Source organism: Saccoglossus kowalevskii, chromosome 16, assembly GCF_978046115.1.
Source record: "Saccoglossus kowalevskii chromosome 16, keSacKowa6.1, whole genome shotgun sequence".
Classification (NCBI taxonomy): Eukaryota; Metazoa; Hemichordata; class Enteropneusta; family Harrimaniidae; genus Saccoglossus; species Saccoglossus kowalevskii.
The window spans coordinates 13473932-13497231 of NC_140656.1; the positions used below are offsets into that span (position 1 = coordinate 13473932).

At 34.8% G+C, this 23300-nt stretch overlaps 1 protein-coding gene across 2 annotated transcripts; it reads left to right on the forward strand.

Annotated features, from left to right (window-relative positions):
• Positions 1-4915: 4915 nt before the first annotated feature.
• On the forward strand, positions 4916-20778 carry LOC100373388 (mRNA export factor GLE1-like). Of its 2 annotated transcripts, none has more exons than XM_085491086.1 (16): positions 4916-5111; positions 7436-7608; positions 8027-8147; positions 8794-9003; positions 9222-9289; positions 9682-9851; positions 10664-10777; positions 11479-11664; positions 13974-14089; positions 15031-15249; positions 15923-16113; positions 16449-16575; positions 18468-18572; positions 18985-19067; positions 19677-19740; positions 20460-20778. In XM_085491086.1, exons 1-16 carry the CDS (start codon positions 5025-5027, stop codon positions 20526-20528), a joined length of 2103 nt encoding a protein of 700 aa, XP_085347212.1. In that variant the 5' UTR covers positions 4916-5024; the 3' UTR covers positions 20529-20778. The 2 variants fall into 2 exon arrangements, with proteins under 2 accessions (XP_085347212.1, XP_085347213.1); XM_085491087.1 differs by having other exon boundaries at positions 8030-8147.
• The last annotated feature ends 2522 nt before the right edge of the window (positions 20779-23300 follow it).

Sequence of the window (23300 nt, forward strand, 5' to 3'; positions counted from 1 at the left end):
TTTGTTTAGTGTGGCATTTACCATGTTTGTATAAGTATAAAGTGTGGTGTTTACAATGTGCATTTGTTTAATGAGACATTTACCATGTTTGTATAAGTATAAAGTGTGGTGTTTACAATGTGCATTTGTTTAATGAGACATTTACCATGTTTGTGTAAGTATAAAGTGTGGTGTTTACAATGTGCATTTGTTTAGTGTGGCATTTACCATGTTTGTATAAGTATAAAGTGTGGTGTTTACAATGTGCATTTGTTTAATGAGACATTTACCATGTTTGTGTAAGTATAAAGTGTGGTGTTTACAATGTGCATTTGTTTAGTGAGACATTTACCATGTTTGTGTAAGTATAAAGTGTGGTGTTTACAATGTGCATTTGTTTAGTGTGGCATTTACCATGTTTGTATAAGTATAAAGTGTGGTGTTTACAATGTGCATTTGTTTAATGAGACATTTACCATGTTTGTGTAAGTATAAAGTGTGGTTTTTACAATGTGCATTTGTTTAGTGTAGCATTCACCATATTTGTGTAAGTATAAAGTGTGGTGTTTACAATGTGCATTTGTTTAGTGAGGCATTTACCATGTTTGTGTAAGTATAAAGTGTGGTGTTTACAATGTGCATTTGTTTAGTGAGGCATTTACCATGTTTGTGTAAGTATAAAGTGTGGTGTTTACAATGTGCATTTGTTTAGTGTGGCATTTACCATGTTTGTGCAAGTATAAAGTGTGGTGTTTACAATGTGCATTTGTTTAGTGAGGCATTTATCATGTTTGTGCAAGTATAAAGTGTGGTGTTTACAATGTGCATTTGTTTAGTGAGGCATTTACCATGTTTGTGTAAGTATGAAGTGTGGTGTTTACAATGTGCATTTGTTTAGTGAGGCATTTACCATGTTTGTGTAAGTATAAAGTGTGGTGTTTACAATGTGCATTTGTTTAATGAGACATTTACCATGTTTGTGTAAGTATAAAGTGTGGTGTTTACAATGTGCATTTGTTTAGTGAGGCATTTACCATGTTTGTGTAAGTATAAAGTGTGGTGTTTACAATGTGCATTTGTTTAGTGTGACATTTACCATGTTTGTGTAAGTATAAAGTGTGGTGTTTACAATGTGCATTTGTTTAGTGAGGCATTTACCATGTTTGTGTAAGTATAAAGTGTGGTGTTTACAATGTGCATTTGTTTAGTGAGGCATTTACCATGTTTGTGTAAGTATAAAGTGTGGTGTTTACAATGTGCATTTGTTTAGTGAGGCATTTACCATGTTTGTGTAAGTATAAAGTGTGGTGTTTACAATGTGCATTTGTTTAGTGTGGCATTTACCATGTTTGTGTAAGTATAAAGTGTGGTGTTTACAATGTGCATTTGTTTAGTGAGGCATTTACCATGTTTGTGTAAGTATAAAGTGTGGTGTTTACAATGTGCATTTGTTTAGTGAGGCATTTACCATGTTTGTGTAAGTATAAAGTGTGGTGTTTACAATGTGCATTTGTTTAGTGTGGCATTTACCATGTTTGTGCAAGTATAAAGTGTGGTGTTTACAATGTGCATTTGTTTAGTGAGGCATTTATCATGTTTGTGCAAGTATAAAGTGTGGTGTTTACAATGTGCATTTGTTTAGTGAGGCATTTACCATGTTTGTGTAAGTATGAAGTGTGGTGTTTACAATGTGCATTTGTTTAGTGAGGCATTTACCATGTTTGTGCAAGTATAAAGTGTGGTGTTTACAATGTGCATTTGTTTAGTGAGGCATTTACCATGTTTGTGTAAGTATAAAGTGTGGTGTTTACAATGTGCATTTGTTTAGTGTGGCATTTACCATGTTTGTGCAAGTATAAAGTGTGGTGTTTACAATGTGCATTTGTTTAGTGAGGCATTTATCATGTTTGTGCAAGTATAAAGTGTGGTGTTTACAATGTGCATTTGTTTAGTGAGGCATTTACCATGTTTGTGTAAGTATGAAGTGTGGTGTTTACAATGTGCATTTGTTTAGTGAGGCATTTACCATGTTTGTGCAAGTATAAAGTGTGGTGTTTACAATGTGCATTTGTTTAATGAGACATTTACCATGTTTGTGTAAGTATAAAGTGTGGTGTTTACAATGTGCATTTGTTTAGTGAGGCATTTACCATGTTTGTGTAAGTATAAAGTGTGGTGTTTACAATGTGCATTTGTTTAGTGAGGCATTTACCATGTTTGTGCAAGTATAAAGTGTGGTGTTTACAATGTGCATTTGTTTAATGAGACATTTACCATGTTTGTGTAAGTATAAAGTGTGGTGTTTACAATGTGCATTTGTTTAGTGTGGCATTTACCATGTGTGTGCAAGTATAAAGTGTGGTGTTTACAATGTGCATTTGTTTAGTGAGGCATTTACCATGTTCGTGTAAGTATAAAGTGTGGTGTTTACAATGTGCATTAGTTTAGTGTGACATTTACCATGTTTGTGTAAGTATAAAGTGTGGTGTTTACAATGTGCATTTGTTTAGTGTGACATTTACCATATTTGTGTAAGTATAAAGTGTGGTGTTTACAATGTGCTTTTGTTTAGTGTGGCATTCACCATGTTTGTGTAAGTATAAAGTTTGGTGTTTACAATGTGCTTTTATTTAGTGTGACAGTTACCCTGTTTGTGTAAGTATAAAGTGTGGTGTTTACAATGTGCTTTTGTTTAGTGAGGCATTTATCATGTTTGTGTAAGTATAAAGTGTGGTGTTTACAATGTGCTTTTGTTTAGTGAGGCATTTATCATGTTTGTGTAAGTATAAAATGTGATGTTTACAATGTGCTTGTGTTTAGTGTGGTATTTACCATGTTTCTTTATAGAAGTGTGGCGTTTACAATGCGCCTTAGTTTAGTGTGGAGTTTATCATGTTTCGTTGTGGAAATGCAGCGTTTAGAATGTGCCTTAGTTTAATGTGGAGTTTACCATGTTTTGTTGTGGAAGTGTGGCGTTTACAATGAAAAATCATTGCTGTCCAGTATTATTGGGCAATAGCAATAACCCCAGGGCGAACGGTCTGGGGTACTTTGTATAGTGTGGCGTTTACATTTTCTTTTGCGAAAGTGTAAACTATGGCATTTACAATAGTCGTTTGTACTAAGCGAACCTTGCAATTACCAAAATATAAATAAGAATGTAGTTAAGCATACAGAATCTAAATAGAAAAAAACGGTATTGATGTTATTTGGGGCAATATTTTTAAGATTATTTTAACAGAAGCATGTAATATATATGCATATAACATATTTAATATATGCATTGATTTCAATGGAAAAGCCAAGACCTAAAATCTATGACGATAAATTTTGACCTTTGTGCGACTTGCACTAATTACCGCCTTGACTCCTTCAAATCACCTAACAAAATACCTAATTAAAGCTTGGTAACGTCTCATTTTGTACTCGTTGATTTGCGCAACAGTCAAAGTCGTCATTTTTGTTTATATGAGACCCATATCTCGCGCGTGCGTGGCGCGACAACTACCGCCCTTTAACGTCAATTCCATCTTTAAATAACCAATCATTGCGTAACCATTTTACGTTTTGGTTTGTCTCAACCTACTTTTTCCGTGTGCATCATGTTATATACATGTTACAGACACAGGCCTAGCACTTAGAATAGTGAGTTCCATTAGTCAATGTTATTTACCCAATTTGTGCATGGATTGTTTATGTGCGTTTTACAGATATAATATATATGTTATCACATTTGTGATATAAACACAGGGTAAGCACAGAGATTATATCAATTGTTCTGTTTGTAAATATGAGTATGTAAATATGTATCTACCAGGTGTCCGTCCCTGGTCAAATTGTTGTTGTGGACATCCGTAGCGGTAAAGTCAATTTGTTGAATACTATGAGATGTCGGTACTTTCAAGTTCAACTTGCCCAATCAAGTTATAACCACGGAATTATTAGAATACCCATTGTCCAAGTTTACATGAACTGCATCGGTTTAATAATCGTTGATTGGCCGGTTTTATTCAACTGAAATTGACATTAATAAATATTAAAAAAAGTGAAACCGCCAGCATTGAATGCGTACACAAAAAGAAACGGTTCATCTTGATGTAATATTTTCTCTGCATCTAAAAAAGTCGAGAACAATTGTAATTTTCTGTATAGGGTTGGCGGGAAATCGTGGAAACCTTTTTTTTAACCCAAAATCATACTTGCTGCGCACCGTCACATCCACGTTGTCTCTTCATCAGAAATTAACATGCCAACGATGGAATTACATGTCGGAACATTGATACAGTCGCACATATGTATTTAGCCAATGAAACTTGTCTGCATAGAATTATAAAACAGATTCTATGATGTCATAATTTACCCATAATCCTTTGCTTGAAAATCAAGATGGCTGACTACATAATACTGATGAAAAGTTGAATATTCAGAAAATGAAAAGTTATATAAAAAAAACTGTAAATTGATTCTCCTACATTGTGGAGCTTTTTCTTTAGAGGTCATTATGTTGTTTGGATTGATGTCTCCTTTAACTCGAAAAAAATGTCATCTTTATCTTTGATACCCTAATATTTTTTCATTACTATGATCTTGGTTACACTGTCTGAACCGAAAAAATATTACAATAACATATGTTATTATGTACATTTCATAACATACGTTAATGAAATAATATTTCAGATCTAGATATATATTCTTATTTACAGTCAGACATTTTGAGAACGACTATAGTTTGAGTGCAATTTCTACTAATCGGACATTAAAATGGGAACATGATTAGTTTATTGAGATTTGGGTCTCTGGTTGAAGTGTCATTGATTTCTTAATTGTTGCTATGCTATTCCAATATTCCGATTTGAAATACTGAAGTTTGAAAATAGAAATATGCAATAGCGACCTCTGCAGCTCAGACCGAGCAGTTTTATTGACCACTTGGTGGCGCTAGTTTACCGGCATTCACTGCAAATTCAACATGGCTGCTTCCTTGTGAAGTTGTGTTCAGCATTTGTCATTGCTTTCTTTATACTTCGGAGTTGTTTTCGATTATCATGAGTTCCACGATAGATGCATTGCGATCTTCAAGTAAAGGAAAGTTGAAATATGATCCCCACTGGCACGAACAAGGAAGAGCGAAGGTATGTTCAGCTTGATCGCCGAAAACAACTCTTACGAATTGAAATTGAACTGTTGTCATTGAATTTCAAAACAATCACGACTAAGAAACCACAGTTTTTTTGCATATAGTAAATACACAATATGTCCTCTCAAATCTCGATATTCACACAGTTTTCCACACGATTTCGTCACAATCTAAGCGATCGAAGGGTGCATAGCCATAGCTGATTATGTTATTTCCCCACCACTGACCTGGTACATTGAATGAGAGTCGATTTCAACTTTTTACTTATATACAGCATGGAGATAAAAAGAGACCTCCATGTATACAGTACTTGGACTTAAGGTGTTAAAGATGTGTTTCCAAGTTCGCATGACGCCATTTGGAAAATAGAATTTGTGTTATACATATGAACGAGAGAAAGCTCAAATATTTTTTTTGAATATGTCGTTATCGTACACCTCTATAGCGGTGGATATTGACAATACTAAACTTAATTTTGTGCGATTGAATTTATGTCATAGTTATTGGAAAGGAGTTATTTTTTTTCAAGTACATGTACAATGCAGTCGAAAGGCAAGCACTGGACATGTCAGGTTCGGTCCCAAGTTTAGAATGTCAAAATTGTAATATATCAGTATTTTAGATCGGCTTGCATAAATAAATAATTAAAACCGCCTTTCATCCAATCACTATTGTGCATTTACAGGCATGATATACTGGTATAGTTTTGACATTTTATAATTTGTCTTCATTGAACATCAAGTACAAATAACATTGTTAAAAAAAAGGCTTCACCAGAACGACTTGGATACAACATAACAATAAAACTCGGGTTTGCTAACAATATTACAATGTATTATAATTAACGCTGTGCAACATTATATCATAATTGTGAGTGAGAAGCAAGATATGAAAAAGGTGTATGAAAAAAGTCCATGGCTATTACAGATATTAACCCCCCAAAAAATTGTTATTTTCAGTTAATATCTGATAATGCACGGTTCAGTACGTGTTCATCAGTTCTCATTCATTACAGATACGTATGTCATTACTACACCACAGAGTGCAGATCCTTCAAGTAGGAATAATGCCATAATGCAATCACTGTTACGTTGCCATAGTTTCTGTTACTCAATCACCATTCTATCCTATCCAGTACAGGTAGAATTTCAATTTGGGCTCACCTGAAATGCAATACGTGTACGTTTGACTCGTACATGTAATATAGGAATTATGGTATTGTAACAGTGTGGTTATTTCTCACCTTATGATTCTCAGAGTCGTATTGTGTTTGTATTCACTAGATTTTTGTAATCTAGGTTTTAAAGCACTGTCATCATTATGACAATGTACAATACATATTTTGATGATATCCATTATTGAAATAACATGCCAATTTACATAAATTTTCAGTGTCATTGCAGATATAAATACCAATCTGTTGGTAGAGGCTCTGTTCACTTTATAGTCTGGTCACTGATGTACTTTTTCCCATAATCACATCTGATGGGAATTTTCAAAACAATTAAAGAATGCCGTACTAAAATCCAACCTATAACTTGAGTTGTGATTGGTTGCTGATCTTGAGTTGTGATTGGTTTTGGAATCCAACAAGAATAAAATACAAACATTGTTGAAAATATTGTACAACACCCTAATTAAAAGTGACTATATCCAAATTATGGTACTTATTTAATATGTACATTTGTATTGTGTCCAGTGTATGTCCTCAGACCTAAGAATATTGTAAACTGCTTAAAAATAGTGAAATTTAAAAATTCTCTTGATTACCGATTAGCAGTAAAATTTAGTTCTGAAATTCTCATTTATAACAGTATGGTTCTAACCTGGTAAGCAGTTTGTCTTTTATGGCTTAGACCCCTTTTCACAGTAGTCTGGATTTTCTGCAAGGATTTGACCTCTGTTTGTGGATGAATGTGATAAATATAGCATGTTTCACATAAATACAAATGGCTAATAAATAAAATTTGAGCAGTATGTCCTGACTATCTTAGAGAGAGGTCAACTTGTAACCCGCAGAACATGGTGGAACCATACATTTTGTATGTGGTGGAACCATATGTTCTGGCTACATGAAGTATTTACTGGGGTCTAAGGAACATTACTGTGTTTATGACAATTTTATTTTCTAATTTATAATCAAAGTTAATTTCAGAGTTAATTACATTTGTATTTATTTTTTAAGCTTAGATTTCAATAAAATAATTAAAACTTGTTTCTTTCAGCTTTGGCTTTGGAGGAAACTCCACTTTTTACAGTCTATTTTGTGCAACAATAAAATGACATGGTTAATTAATTTAGTTGTTGTTTTGCACACAGCAAGTTCTTGATGAATGCGCTTCACCACCTACATTATCACTGAGGTCACGGAGAGATGTACTGGACTGCTCTGATGATTCTATGTCCGAAGCAGCCAGCGTGATCAGTCAACAAAGCAGCGATGTAAGTGGCCCACATGTCAAGGTCACAAGCATCGAACCAGTCATAGACAGGTAGATTACATTTTAACTTACTTTTATTGTTTTTATGTATGTGTTTTTTTAATAGTCACCTGGTGTACAAGTGTTACTGTAAAATCTGTATTAGAAGCCGAGGTTTCTATTAAAATAATACAATGCAATAGAGGGGATCCGGCTTCTATTATGGCATCTACACTTATGAGAAATGGTGAATTTTTGGTTTTCATTGTTCAGAAAGAATGGGTGTGACTTCTATTAGGAATGCGGCTTCTAATGGGGATTTTACGGTAATAATATTCTTATTTATTATATGGGGCAGTGCTCAGGACTATTCTTGGAACAGGACTGTAAGTGGGGGGGGGGTGTGCTTAGGACTGTACACGGCGAAGTAGGCAATACTTCTTGATGACATGCTCAGGGAATTTCTCATATTTTGTATTACCGGTACTAGCAGTGACAGTATGAGTTGCTCCTCAATAGAAGACTCCCTTGTTCATTCACCCACTATCCTGAATGGCTGTATTGAGGTCTCTATTATGCAGTGTGAGAAGTATTGGGAGAAAAAAGCTGAGGTAAGATGCTGCACTTATTCACAGTGGGTTTCATTTTCATCCCCCAAAAAAAATCACAAAATGACACCTTGTTCTGAATATGTCTGGGAATGTTTCTTTAAAACTTGATATTGACATCACTCATGGTAGGTTACATGTACTGTTACACGTATTGTTTTGTTTCACACTTTATTTCAAAATTTATCACAAAGGCAGACTTAACTCAGTACATTGTACTACTGATATATGAAGGTAAAAATATTAGCAAATTCGCTAAAAATGCAGCACAACATCACTTTTATATAGAAGGTGGTTTGACTTACTGTTATTAGCTTTTAGTCAACCTATCTATACCTCCATCTAGGAGTTATAGTCCACATCAGACTGCTTTTCCAGTCGTTGTACCTGTAAGTTATTGCATGTAGTACTAAAACATTAGTATCACTTGTTCTCCCGAGCTTTGCTTTTTCTGTTCAATTGCAATATATATATATGTACAGATAATTAACATAAATCACCATTGACTTTTTTCAAGCATGACTTGTCAGTGGCCAAGCATGGGAAAACCGCTGCATTTAAAACGCCTGGGAAGCGACTGTACTTTTATTTTGTTAACAACTAAGCATGTTGACTTTAATTAGCTGTTATAAGAATTGACGACATTCAGTTTGCAGCTAAACTAGTAAGAGAGAAGCAAGAACTCTACTGGAAGACTCTAAAAGTACAAGCTGAACAGCAGCTAGCTGCGCTTGAGAGGAAAGCCGAGCTTGACGAAAGGAAAGCGGCGGAGCGGCTTCAGATGCTTGAAATGAGGACTCGAGAAGAGAGCAGAAAGAGACAGCTGAAAAGGAAAGAAGACGTAAAACACCATGCAGTGGTAGGTTGGGGATACAGGGATGGTCAGAAATGTTACAGTATTGATGGAGATGTTTCTGGTACTGATAAGTATGTTTGTGATTCCAGATAATTTGGTTGGGTAAGAGAAGATTGAAGTCTGGATATGATAAATTTATAATTGTTGTCACTCACTATACTCTTTTAAAAATGCTTGTGACAACAGTGGTGTAATACTGTAATGTTTTCTTCTGCTTTCAGATGGTGGAAACTAAAATGAAGGCAGTTGAAGCTAAAAGAGGCCAAGAGCTTGGAGAAGAGAAAAAAAAGTTAGTTTATTTGTTTTGACAGATTGTTTCCACAGCCTGAACATTTAAGTGCACCCTTTTTTATACTTGCATATGAGTATAGGAATGGAATAAGGAATACCTGTATTTTGCCAAGGGCACTAAAGCAAACTAGTTGTGCATGGAAGCAATGTCTTGAATATATAAAGCTTGCATAATGCCAAAAGACGATCAGGTATTTCACGTTTTTATGCTCATTGTTGGCATCCACGTATTTGAAAAATTTCACAATTACATATTGAAGTATAAAGTCAAAATCTTAAAAAATGCCAAAGCGTCTGCCACGTTTCCAACTCTCTACTTTTACGTACTTTGCATGAATAAACACAGCTGGTCTGTAGCACACTGACCAAACACAATTTCATCGTCTACAGAACTGAAGAAGCCAAGAAGATTCTAAGCCATGTGTCCAATCTTCATCACCTTGTCAATCTGTACACTGACAGGGCAACACAACTGCTGGCAAACTGTAAACACAAAGAATTTATAACAGAGAATGTCAAAAATCTGACAGATCACATCCGAGTGTTGAAAGAGGTGTCAGGTAATGCGCTACTTATTGGAGATGTGAGAGTATGCTTTCCTAATTGTATTCCAAATATGGTTCAAATTATGTCCATATTGATCATTATTATTCAGTCCAGTTTTCACTCATTATTTTATGCATTAAATTTGGAAAGGTGGAATATATTACGGTACTAAGGAAATAACACTATGTACATCATATAGGCTGCAGCAAGGGACAAATAAATTTCATCTTTGTCTGGTTTATGATTGTGTATACAAAATATTTCACCCTACCTCACTGTTTTCCCCATAAATGATCAAATTTACCTCAAAAAACTGAAATTTCCTCTTGTCTTTGTCAAATTAATATAAAATATGATATCTCTCTGGTTTTCAGTACAATTCAGGCGCAGACTGAACGTTTGTTGCAAAAATCAAATGATTTGATTTTGTCTGAATGCTAATCTTTGAGAAGGGAATATTGCATATTATTATTGAGATACCCTTGACCATCTTTAAATTCGTATAGCATGTTATTTGGCATGGAAATACCCTAAAATAATTTTAGCAAGTGTTGAATCTCACACATTATTTTGACATCACTACAATGTTATGATTTTGTTTGTCCAGTTTTTAGTTTGATTTTGTGCATAACAAAGAACAACCTAGACCGGCGTTCAACAGCACCTCGTGCTTAGTTAATAGAAATACGGGGTACAGTGGTGCACATTCAAGTAACATAGAACGTTCTGTGATGTAGCTCTGCCGACGAGAATAAGTTCAAATGTTATACTTTTTAAGCTATTGTCACTGACTTGTTTATACATTGTATGTATTCTCTTTACTCAGACCATGTACAGTCTGATGCACAGTCCAAAGAGATGGCAATCGCAGAGTTGGAAACAATGGGTAAAGTCTATACTAAAGCTAAGCAAGTAGTTGAACAGACAAACAAAATTGTAGGTAAGTGGTTTTTGTAATAGCTGGATGTGCTGAATAATGCAGTGGGTGGAAAGGGGAGCATAGTTGCAGGGGGACGCAACTATCAAGTGCTGCTCCTCTACTCCATATTTTACCTTGTCCACATTGTTTTCACAGTCGCAGCAAAATGCATACTGAAGTATTTGCTTCCACATTCAGGGTATAGAAAACCCTACTGTAGCTAGAAAAACGTATTTCAAATTATTCCATGTCACCCTTGTTGATTCACGAATACTCCATTATGTGGCTTGCCAACTGCTCAACCAATATTTCTGATCTAATGACATCAAAACTCCAATAGTTGCCTCTGTCTTCCAGACTGCTTACTCAATTTAACTGCTGATCCATTTATTAAGCAGTTTATGGGTCAGACCAAACAAAGTAAATCAAGCTGAACTCAAGCAACAAATAATTAATTAATGTATGGTAGCCCAGATTTAAGTTTTACGATGAACGATTATTCTCACCATCATTTCCTACATTAAGGAATCGTCTCCCAAATTAATTATATTCAGCACTCGAGAAGAATATCGTCAAATTAAAACTTTGATGTAACACAGGATCATATAAAACATCAAAGATGACTATAGAGCTTTCCCCATTGACTTTCTTTTTTATTCTGCCATTTTGAGCTGCACTTATCGCTTCACGTTTTTACCCATATGATCATAATTGATTTCCAGGAGAAGCTGAAAAAAGAGGAAATGAAGAGATGGAGAGAAAAAAAGCTGCTGAAGAGGCTGAAAAGCTAGCACAATCAACACCTGCACCTCCACCACCACCACCACTACCACCACCAACAACGACATCTGTACCTCCTACTTCAAAAACAGATAGTACTACAGCTGCAACTGCTGGTACAATCCCAGGTATATGCTCTTTTATCAGATACTTGTTACTAATGTATAGTACCATGTGCTGATGATTATTGAAAAGGCACATTCTCATTGGTCGATTACCAGGCAGTACTTCAAACCTGAACTGATGAAAATTGTGTCCAAGTAAAACTATATACAATATTTTCTCATAATTGCTAATCGTTTCAACGGTAACTCATCCTGACTGAATTGAATTACTATCGTTTCAGTCATTCTTTGAACGATTATGTTTTAACTGAATATTGCTACACTACAGCAAGTTATTATCAACAGTGTCGGTAAATGTACAGCAATTGTTTCCAATGTTGTTGAAGTTGTTTTGCTACAATAAAGTTTATTTTGATACATTTGAGACGCACCCAGACTTCTAGCCGCCGTCATTGGACCCACAACGCATTTCAACTCGGACCTGATCGAGTCATGGCGGAATACTTATTCAAAGTAGAGTTTGTTTATTATCGGGATACAAGAATTATACCAATATATATATCACAAGCTGAGTTTCATAGTGATGACTTTGATTACAACAGTTTTATCGACCGCCTCACTAGCGAGAAACCATTTTTACGGCGAATGAACGCACTTTGTGTTCAAATTATGGACGCTCGAAGAAAATCAGAAATTGGATTTACCGACAAACCATCGATTCAAACAGTTGGTCATCGACAATCTTCATTCAACTACACCAGGAGGCATAATAAAGGCAAAACTATTCATTCTGGAAGGGTCATCACCTATGATGAAACAGAATGAAAACCAACCGTGTGAACTGACTGCTGGCTTATCTACTGAAGCCGGTAAAAAATCAAAGCGGATTTTCACTTGGAGACACACGCGGTTGCTAGATCCACTATGGACTCAGACAATTTTTTGCATATATTATACGCAGTAGATTTCGTCACACCAACCCTTTTCGCTATGTCAGCAAAAGATATTTCTTCTAAATACAGCTTAACTATTTTTAATAGGAATCCCTGTTTACTCCGCAACATGATGACTGTGAATGTGACAGTCACAGTCAACGAGTGCGTGATTGGACTGTCAGAAGCGGCGACTTGAAGTCTGGGTGCGTCGCGAATGTATCAAAACAAACTTGATTGTAGCAAAACAACTTCAACAACATTGGAAGCAATTGCTGTACATTTACCGACAATGTTGATAATAACTTGCTGTAGTGTAGCAATATTTAGTTAAACATAATCGTTCAAAGAATGACTGAAACTATAGTAAAATTATATTTGTGAGTTATTATAGGGTGATTTTAGAAATTTCAAACAGAAAAAGTGTGAGCATAAAAAAAAAAAACACGCAAAAACACTTATTTTGCACTTGCACAGCACAGTACCTCATGTTGACGAATTAAATGAACCTGCAAACAATTTCTTTTGCAAAGCCTAATACTGGCTTTCAAAATTGTAATACTGCAAAATTATCTACCAGGTAACAAGGCTGGTATGCTGCCAAAAGTTTCAACTTTGTTTTCCTCAGTGATCCCACATTAAAGTCAAGTAATAGGTACATAGTTTATAGATAAATTATTTTAATTACCAGCTGATAAAATGACAGCGGATCCTATTCCTAATCAGTTTTGTACATGACATGACGAGGTTTGTTAAGTAATTCTATTCCTCTGTAATTGAGATATTGGATCATAGAATGACATGCAGTTGCTTTATTCTCATTTAGTTTTGATGTGCCAGTAAGAGTTACTTAGGGTCCTCTCACCCCTCGGCTCCAGTGCTCTCACCCAATTTTAATTGTGTATGTCCCTCTTTAGGACATATATAGTTATTTGGATGTGCATATACAATTACATTTGGGGACTGGAGGGTTATGGTTCAGGTAAGGGGAGCGCTTAGGCAAGTTATTTTCAGATTTTCCATCTCATTGTGACCATGTACTAAGTTTACCAAGTATATTTACCATTTTGTCATTATTGAAATACTAAAATGAGAAAAGAAAGAATTGCTCATAAACCATCAACAACTCGTCTCAGAACTTTAGAAAGTCATTAGATTTATGAAATAGCAAGTGAGCTTTTTGTGCAATACATTTTGAATTTTGTTAGAATATTTTATAACTTTTTTTAAATTTACCTAACTACAGAGCAGCTACCCGTCTCGGGCAGTAGGGGATGGGCAATTTTACTGGGTTTAACTAGTAGAAGAAGTTTAGTAGGAGATTGGATCTCGAACATAACACTCTGGTAGTTGGATAAAGCTAAGACTTACTGCTAACGTCTCTGATTAAATAAATATAATTGTCATCTTTGTATTTGCTACTTCACTCACTCTATGCAGGTGAACTAGAAAGTAATATCACAGCGGAGGCATTCAGAGAATACAAAGCGTTGCAGGAAAAAAGGCAAGCAATACTTGAATCCATCAAAGATCTGATGGAAACTAAAGACTCCCAGGTGAGAAAACTTGACTCAAAATTACCCTCTGGCACAGAAGAGGGGGTGTCCACTTACTATTTCTTTATACTTAAAATGTAACACAGGCATTAAAGCTAAATTTTTATGGGGGTGGGGGGCTTAACTACTATTATGTAGGTCATCTCTGATTCGCATCTTTGTATTCATCTTTTGGATTGATAAAGCTTAGGAAAGTAGGAGAAATAAAACAAAATAACATTGTTTGTACAGTGAGTGGAGCATGGTGATTCAGTGGAGATGACAAAATCGTCATGCTAATTTAGGGTAGCAAAGGTGGTTGTAGGTGGTTGTGTTTGACTAGAATAGCACATTATTAACCTTTTTACCACCAGATATTCTTACTCAAATTTTTCTGCATTTTTGTATATTCTACAATATTTCTCGAAATGAACCTTAATTTTGGAGCCAACACACAAAATTTGAGTCAATTTGCAGTTTTTACTCAAAAAAATTTTGCATTTTTTTGTCTCAATGTTTTGAAGGAAAGTGTAGACTGTAAGAGGACTATTTTGTGAATTTGTGATAAAAAAAAAGGGAACTGGTGATGAAAATGTTACTGCCTTCGTTATAGGCACATGATCTCACTGACAGCTCTGTCATAGTCCTTGCCAGTAGTGCCACATTCCAATGTATGGAACCTTCAACAACTGTGAAATAATTTATTTTAGCTGGAATAAATTTTTCGCTGAAAAGACATTTTGGATGTTTTGTATGGAATTTATTTTCACTGCGTTGAATGTAAAATATGAGAAAAAAAGTATATTCACTGGATTTTATTTTCACTGAATAATTCTTTCAGCGAAAATTAATTCAAAGCGAAAAATAAAGTATTTTACAGTAATTACATTGTCTATCCAGTTGCATTGCTGAAAGACAAATCTTTTTTCATTTCACCGAAGCATAATTGTTTTTTTTTTCAGTTGAAGAAGTACAGAATGGATTTACAGAAAGCTGTCAACGTAACCATCAATACGATAGCGAATCAATCTGGTAGTCACCTCATAGAAAAAGTACAGCGATTACATTCCCTGCTGTCTGGAAGATCGGTGCCGGTGCAGGCAACTGGGAGACAAGTAAATGCTGCCCAGCACTCATGTGGAAAAGCATTTTGTAAGGAACTGCTAGCCAAAAAAATTGTTGTAAGTTGTGTTAAAAATAATTGATGAATGTTGTGAACTGCTAATCATATCATTTTTTATTTTTTTTCTGGACATCTGTAAAATCAAACCAAACAATGTAAATAATTTACTTTCCTGCCCACCACATTCTTGAATAGTGTAAATCACAGTCAGCTGGAGCATTAAATGTGATATGTACTAATATGGGGGTCGCCATCTTGAATACAACATGAAACTAAATAAAGAAACAAGTTGTGAAATGTGTTTTTCAGATTCCTACAAATCAGGGGGAAAAAATACCAATAATTTACAGCCAAACGATCCGTCTGGGTAATATTAAGCCAACCGCTAACAAAATTCAATCGAATTCGTTGCTTTTGTGTGGAAAAATCCCTTGCATACGAACAGCAAATTACACGAATGAACATAGAACACTTTCTCGGGGTACATTGTATTTGAAACAGAAATTATCATTGAACTGTAAGGCCGTCTCTGATTGGCTGCTGAGATGGAATGTCAATTTTTGGTTTCAAATATACATTGTGTACCACACTATCCTCTCAAAACGATAGTATGTAAACTTCCCATAAGCCGGTGAGTTGAAGAGTGTAATGTTACTTAAGAGGCTGAGATTTAATTGGCATTTTTCTATTTTATAACAATCATTGGTTGCTATGTTTTTTTTTTATCCTAGAGACAAGGCGGTGAACAGGTGTCTTCCAGTCACGACTCAGCTTTTCCTATAGCGGCCGTAGCAGTTGGTGTCTGGGCAGAATTCCCCGATTTTGGGGACCTCTTGTTGGCGCACTTCCATTTAGCGTGTCCATATTTGGTGCCGTATTATATACCGAAAAAAGATGGTCAGTCAGAAGAAGATTATTACAAGTATGTACGATATTCATTTTGTAGTTCTATACTGTGAATGAGCTATGTAGATGAACTTTCTTAGTTCAAATGAATGTGTTAGTGTGTTTTTTATTTTCTCCAGTCTACAGTTGTATACGGTTATATACATTGTAATGTGTCTTTACTTTTTGTCAGTCTGAAAAATCATTTTTGTGTTTTGTTCACCATCGCAAATTTGAGGTGATTCTCGGATATCACCCATCATGATTTTTCAGGTTTCACATGGCTGGTATCAGTATTCCTACTTCAGTAGAGATTTCAGTGAAATTTGTAAAGCTTTCAGAATGCATTTTTTTTTTTTGCATTTCTTGCAGAGACCTAGGCTACAGTGTGGCAGATGGGAATATTGAGAAACAAGCACATTTTCTGAAAAGAATGACCGGGATATGTCGGCTATACGCTGCTATATTACAACAACCATCGCCAAAAGAACCCAGGCATGTAAGTATCAATGTGTTTAATCTCAATAACATAAGGTTTCATAATCTCCAGTGAATTAAAGTTACTTTATTGCTTTTCACATTAGGTGAGAGATACTATTGCTATAGGTTGACATACCTGGGGATTGATAAAGGGTACTTAACTCGGTGTTTCTAAACAAGTTCAATTGCACATATTCTTGTCGTTTATTAATTTTGATGTGTGGCACTAGTCGGAATCTACATCCATTGTCTGTTGTTAAAACCTTGTCAGGGGTTTCAATAAGAGCCGACCACTGGCCATATGGTCGGCTACAAGCCCAAATTAACCATCTACCAGGTACTATCTGGTCTCCCATTCCCTCGACCACCTATGCCGGCCTTGCTTCGCACTGCAGAGAGCCTTTTTACCTTGCCCGTACCATCAAAGATGGAAGGGAAAGGTATATTAAGGGAAAAATTGTGTCTGGCGTTGTCGTTGTTGTTGTTGTTGTTGTTGTCGTTGTCGTCGTTAATAATAGTTATTGTGTGCATAATAACTTTACTAATTCTATTCCAAACTTTATCAAACTTGGTCACCTTATTCATCAGTATAAAGTCTTCCCTGAGTTTGAACAACAGATGTCCTGTATGAAAATATCATGCAAAAATTGAGAAAATCTGATAAAATATTTTGACTGTTTCTTCTTGACTGATCACTGGTGATACACATCAAAGGTCACTGATCTCAGTGGAAATATGCATTGTTGTATGTGTTCAATGAAGCAAATGATTTATCTTGTAATAATATCCTTGGTAATGTATCTCAGAATCCCATACTGGGTTTCAAAACCAATTCATGGAGAGATTGCACAGTCTGATACACATTTGCAAACCTACCAATAAAATCTTTACAGAAAACATGATGTCAGAAAATCAATATAAGCACTCCTATGAACTGGGTGCCTAACTTTGATCAAGATCTGAAGCTAATAGAAAATCTTTTTAGTTCAAAGTTATCAAATCAAAAACAATACATAACAAATACATTAAAAGCAAAACATTTCATCCACATTTTAAAAAGAAAATTATTCTAAAATATATGTATTCTGTATTTGACAAACAGTTTATTCGACAAATGAAAACTCACAGGAATATGTTTCAGCTATTAGAACAGAATGATAGAGCTTTTATAATACTAGTTTAAAAACGCACTTCAGAGATTGCAGTGTTTGAAGATGTAATTTCTCAGGAGGCAACAGTACTGTTGACTTCTCCCTCTACTGGACACCAACTATTTAAGTTGATTTGCATACAAAGCAGAGCTTGCACCATTATAGCTATTCATAAAGGATGTTTTTTTTTACTTTTCATATAATACAGTAGTCACACAATGAGGCAGTTCATATTTGTCTAAGTGAATCATTCATTTTTGACAGACACCTGTACAAAATACTTGGACTAAAGCCAGCTAAATTTTTCTGTTATCTTGCATGTTTTATGAATCTATTCACATCTAAATGCAGCCCTATTTTTTGCAATGAGACATTTGTTTTTATTCTAAAATATCTCAATTACTTTCAATAAAGCTGGAAATTATGTTCCTTAAAATAATTAAACAAATAAGGCACCAATGTTTTTGTAAAATATTTACATCTTTTAAGGACATTCGGTAGACTGATTCCCCACTGTTGGTTCAACCCCAAAACTTGTTTGTATTCAAAATTAATTATGACAATGCATATTTATATTGAAACAAACTATGATAAAGGGAATTATATTATATAACAAAGGGCAAGGTCACCAGAGTTCAACTATGTTTATTAATTTTTTGGCCTGTTGTTACAGGATGATGGCCTGCTATTAAATGAATTTGTGACACCCCTGCTTGTGTTCATATTTTGTAACCCATCTTTTTCACTCTCTCTTTCCTAGCCTCATCCGCATGGTCTTGATAATGGTTGGAAGTGGTTTTCACGAATAATGAATCTGGAGCCACGTAATGATATCACGGCTACACTGATATACGACATGCTACAGGTAAAGTTATGTTGGTATTTTAATTTGCATAAATGTGTTAACAAATTCACAAATATTGTATAAATACTTCACTTGAATCAATATTTAATGATCAATCAATAATTTTTCCTCACTTCCTTTTTGCATATGTTAATTTAATACCTTCCTTTGCATAATTGTTTTGTTAACCGACTGCCTCCATTTTTATATAAAAATTATTATCTTGCATATATTAAATTAGAGAAACCATGGAAACCATGGTTTTACGATGTGCCACATAACCACTTATTAGTTTTGCTTTTGTAATTATTATTCATAACTGATGCTGTGAATATTATAATAAATTAAATGCTTTCAAATGTTCCAACTGCATATTCCAGTTCTTGATGACTATCTTAATATCTCATGAGCTCATCTCTCTTTATTTTCCCAGGTGTGTGGGAACAAAGTGACAAGTTTGTATCGAAAACAGTTCATTAAAATACTGGGAATCTTAATAAAAGATTTCTACCCTTTGTAAGTATACAGTGACCCCTCGCTAAGTTTTGCCTCAATAAGTCATGATATCGGCTAAGTCGTGGGTCATTGGTAGGCTCCAGAAAAGTTCTATTGTAGTTTTTTGCAGTAGTTTTTATTCATTGCTTCATGTATTTTATTGGCTATTGTTGATGTGATACATCATTGCCATGTTGATGTCATTGGCATTAGTTGTTAACTCATGATTTTATTTGTTTCTATTTGTTTTTGTTTTTATTTGTTGTGGCCAGTAAAGCCTTATCAACCTCACTGCAATGTCAACAATCTATCATTCTGAAAGCAAAAGTTATTCAGTCTGACCTATGTAATATCAAGTTTTTTTGCTCGGATCCTGACACCCATGAAGCTACTGTACTTTAATATTAATATTGTATTACATGTATCAGTCATACATGTACACAAGTCTTGTGAGGTAGTAGATTGGACTTCATATATGAATCGTTAAAGAAAGAAGGTCATCGCGTCGTGCCTCAATCAATATGGACTCCATGCAACACAATGACAAAGGCACTTTACCACTTTCAGTTAAAGTGTTTCTTATAATTTTCATTTACGCTGTTTTTTTTGTGTTTTTTTTTGGTAACACAGAATAGAAAAAGTAACAATACCTGGGTCTGGTGGATCAGTATCCAGACTTAAAACGTTCTTAGAGGTAAGTGTTGATATCACATTCTTGTTTTGGGGATCCTGAAACTTTTATTACATCATGGCATGGTGTTAGTTTGTTATAGTGAAATATGTAAATTACTAATCTAAACATAATCAACAGAATTGCTAGCATGTAATATGCGCATGGTAGTTTGATTATGATTATTGTACTTATTATTCTATTGACTCTTCCGATATATAAATAGTTTGCTCAATCACTTTTTGTTTCGCGTATAACAATGGGTTCTCAGTTGTGCTTAGACAAAAGATTTGACTTGAATATTCAACCATTTTGATTTACCTTTAAATAATGTAGGACTTGAACGTCACTTTTGTGTTAAAAAAACAAACACAGATAAATAAAAACAAAGTATCAAAGAAACATGCTTGTTGATTGCTTGGGTTAGATTCAACTGCCTTTGAGATATATGAATTACAAAAATCTAGGGAATGGGTTTGTGATTGTGGTAGTACATTTTTGCCAGATGTTCACTGGTTAAGGTGAATTCAGTCACAGCACAAATATACTGGCATCTCTTTCATGCATGTATGGCACTTGTTTCTCAATCTAATCAAAGACAATTCACTTTGAAGCCGTAAGGTCTTTGTTGTCAGATAGAAAATCAAAACTGATGAACACATACGTTTGTTTCATATTTGTATTCACAAAATTGGACATGATCTAGTGGGTTAATATTAATGATGTTTTTCTGTTTTCTTCAGACTTGCTTCAAAAATAATGCAGTACCTCCACCGAAAGGCACTCTACCATCCAATCTCTGGAGATCATGACACCAGACTGTGCATAACTAATGAAGCTATTTACATGCTTGTTATCTTTTATCAAACCTGCCAGCCAATCTGTCTGCGATGAATTGGTTTCGCCTCTTGCATAAAAATATATTGTCCTCGGACTTCCTAATTATAACATTTAGGGGTGTTTTTGTTGCACCCCATCTACCATGTACTCTTGATGATATATTGTCAGTGTACTGCTGTGAATACTTAACAATTTATTTTTAATAAATGACTTTGCATAAAATGGTTTCTGATGTTCTTGTTACCAGTAGCTCCCTGTTCAGATGCAGTCTGAAAATAAAGACTTATAATTTCACTTCCATGCATCTGTCTGCACCTGTATGTCAGACATGTCTGGGTCGTTTTCATTCAAACTTCACATACACATCATATCATACATATCCACATGCATTTGTTTCATGATCCAATTCAAGATGGCCGAATGGCAGCCATTTTAGTGCTAAAAATTCATCTAAATCAAGCATTGCCATTCCACCCTGGGGTCTCAGTTGTGCATGGATATATTTCATTCAAACTTGGTATGTTCATTGAATCATGATTTGATTCAAAATGGCTGACTGATGGCCATTTTGTTTTTAACGAATGCTGTTTTTAGAGCCATATTGCTAACATGGCTGGACTGATCATATTCAAACTTTGGACGTACATCATTTGCACATGCATTTCATTCAGAATCTGATTCAAGAAGGCTGCATTACGAATAGGCAGAATTAAGGAAGGAATCACACAAATAAACAAGTTTAAATAAATAATTGGCATTAATATTGGAACTCTTTCAGGTGTGTTCATTTCATGGATAGAAGTTGAACCATCCATTCAAAATTGGGTAAAATATATTTCCTTAACTTTTGTCACAAACTTTTTTTGATGCTAGAATCTTTTATAATTTTATGGTTATCCATAAAAACTTCTTTTTTAAAAAAAAAAATGAGCAATTTTTACCACTACAAATTTTTGAGATTTTAGACGGCTTGTGTAATTTAGGAAAGTTTGTTTCATGAAATTGAAGCAATTTACGGTGCATGTATTGTTCATCCCTTGTTATGAGTGCGTCTCTGGCAACCACACTGCAATTAGCATTTCCAGGATAGTACATTGATTGTACAATAGTCTATTTCGTACTGTGGGTACTGGTGATGTGTGGTATAATTGCTTAGGTCTTTGTGTGTATTTTTTTAGAAATGTGGGCTTGCCTGGTCAAATCAATAGTGATCAAAACTTGAAGGGGTCAAAGTTTATCTGTTATAATCAATTGTAATTTTAGCGGTATTGCCCATATATGTATATACATTAATGTTGACAATTATACGACTAGACTAATAAACCAAAAGATAATTTGCTTATTCATTTACAAGTACAGGGCCATCTATATTAAGATTTATTTTACGGATATGTCTATATATTTTCTATTATAATTTCAAAAATATCCCAAATGGCTTAAAATTAAAATTGGATCTTGTGGATTATAATTTATAAAGTTTGCAAATTAATATCAGAGAAACGATAAGCGCAATATTGACCAACTTGATCAATAAGATATACGCCTGGATCACTGATTTCAATCCATTACGTCTCTGTGTGCGATACGTTGTCATTTAATATGCAAAACGAGATTTTAAACCTTTCCCATACATGTAAGAAGTAATATATCTAAACGCTGTTTTGTTTCTTGCAACTAAACGCCAATAATTTGGCCATCAATGCGTTACATGGGACATTTCGGATTCGAATAACTATGACTTGATTCGATTTTATTTCTGGTTCAGTTTCTTATTTTCTCGGTTTCACGACTGTTCAAATATTCTAACCACACCAAGAATGTCATAAGACAAAAAGATTTTAGTGTTCGATATGTGGCAGCAGTGTGTCAAAGTAGTTGAAGGCGATTATAATACCACTCACCGAATACCACGTCAAATTCAATAACTTGAAACTAGGAACAAACTGACCACTTTTAAAATAAAAAAATATTTGTCAGTGATGCGCCGCGTACGTGACAACTCTGTTCTGGCGCTAGCAATGTCGCAATTTGTAATTGAAAATGAAAGTACCACATGCACCATCATGACATACTCGCGTATATATTTTACAAATATGTTTTATTTCCCACGAACTGTATGATACACAATACCTGCATAGACGAGGCATGCATGTGACGTAACTTTGAGAAAGGCAGGAAGTTTCCGGAATCGATAAGATATAATGTTTGGGGGGTGATTCACCGGTATTCTAGACGATAAACGAACACAGTTGTCGCCTTAAACAAAACATTGCGTTCGCCTATCTACGTCACGCTGACGTAACGGAATTCATTTCGACTTATATGAAAGGTGTCAACCTGAGTCGAGACTAATGTTTGAATATCCAATGTATTCATGAATTATATTGTGTTTTATTGATTTCAAGAAATGTGAGATTAGACTGAATTGATGATCGATACCGACATATATGTGTACATTTCAACACAGCTATTACAGTAACACATGTTGCGCCAAAAGAAAACACGATCAAGGGAACGAATTACTAACCAGTATCGATTTACAAGTGAATTAATTATTTTCCAAACAAAAAATTCCACCCTTGATAAAGTTGCATTCCTACTTTGTAAGATCTGTAGAAAACTTTTAACTTCGCCCACTATACTCACAATGGCTTTATATATTGCACATGGTATGAGAAATGATACCAAACATTACCAATAGAGTATCGTGGTAAGTAGAACCCTACTAATGAATGCAAATACCC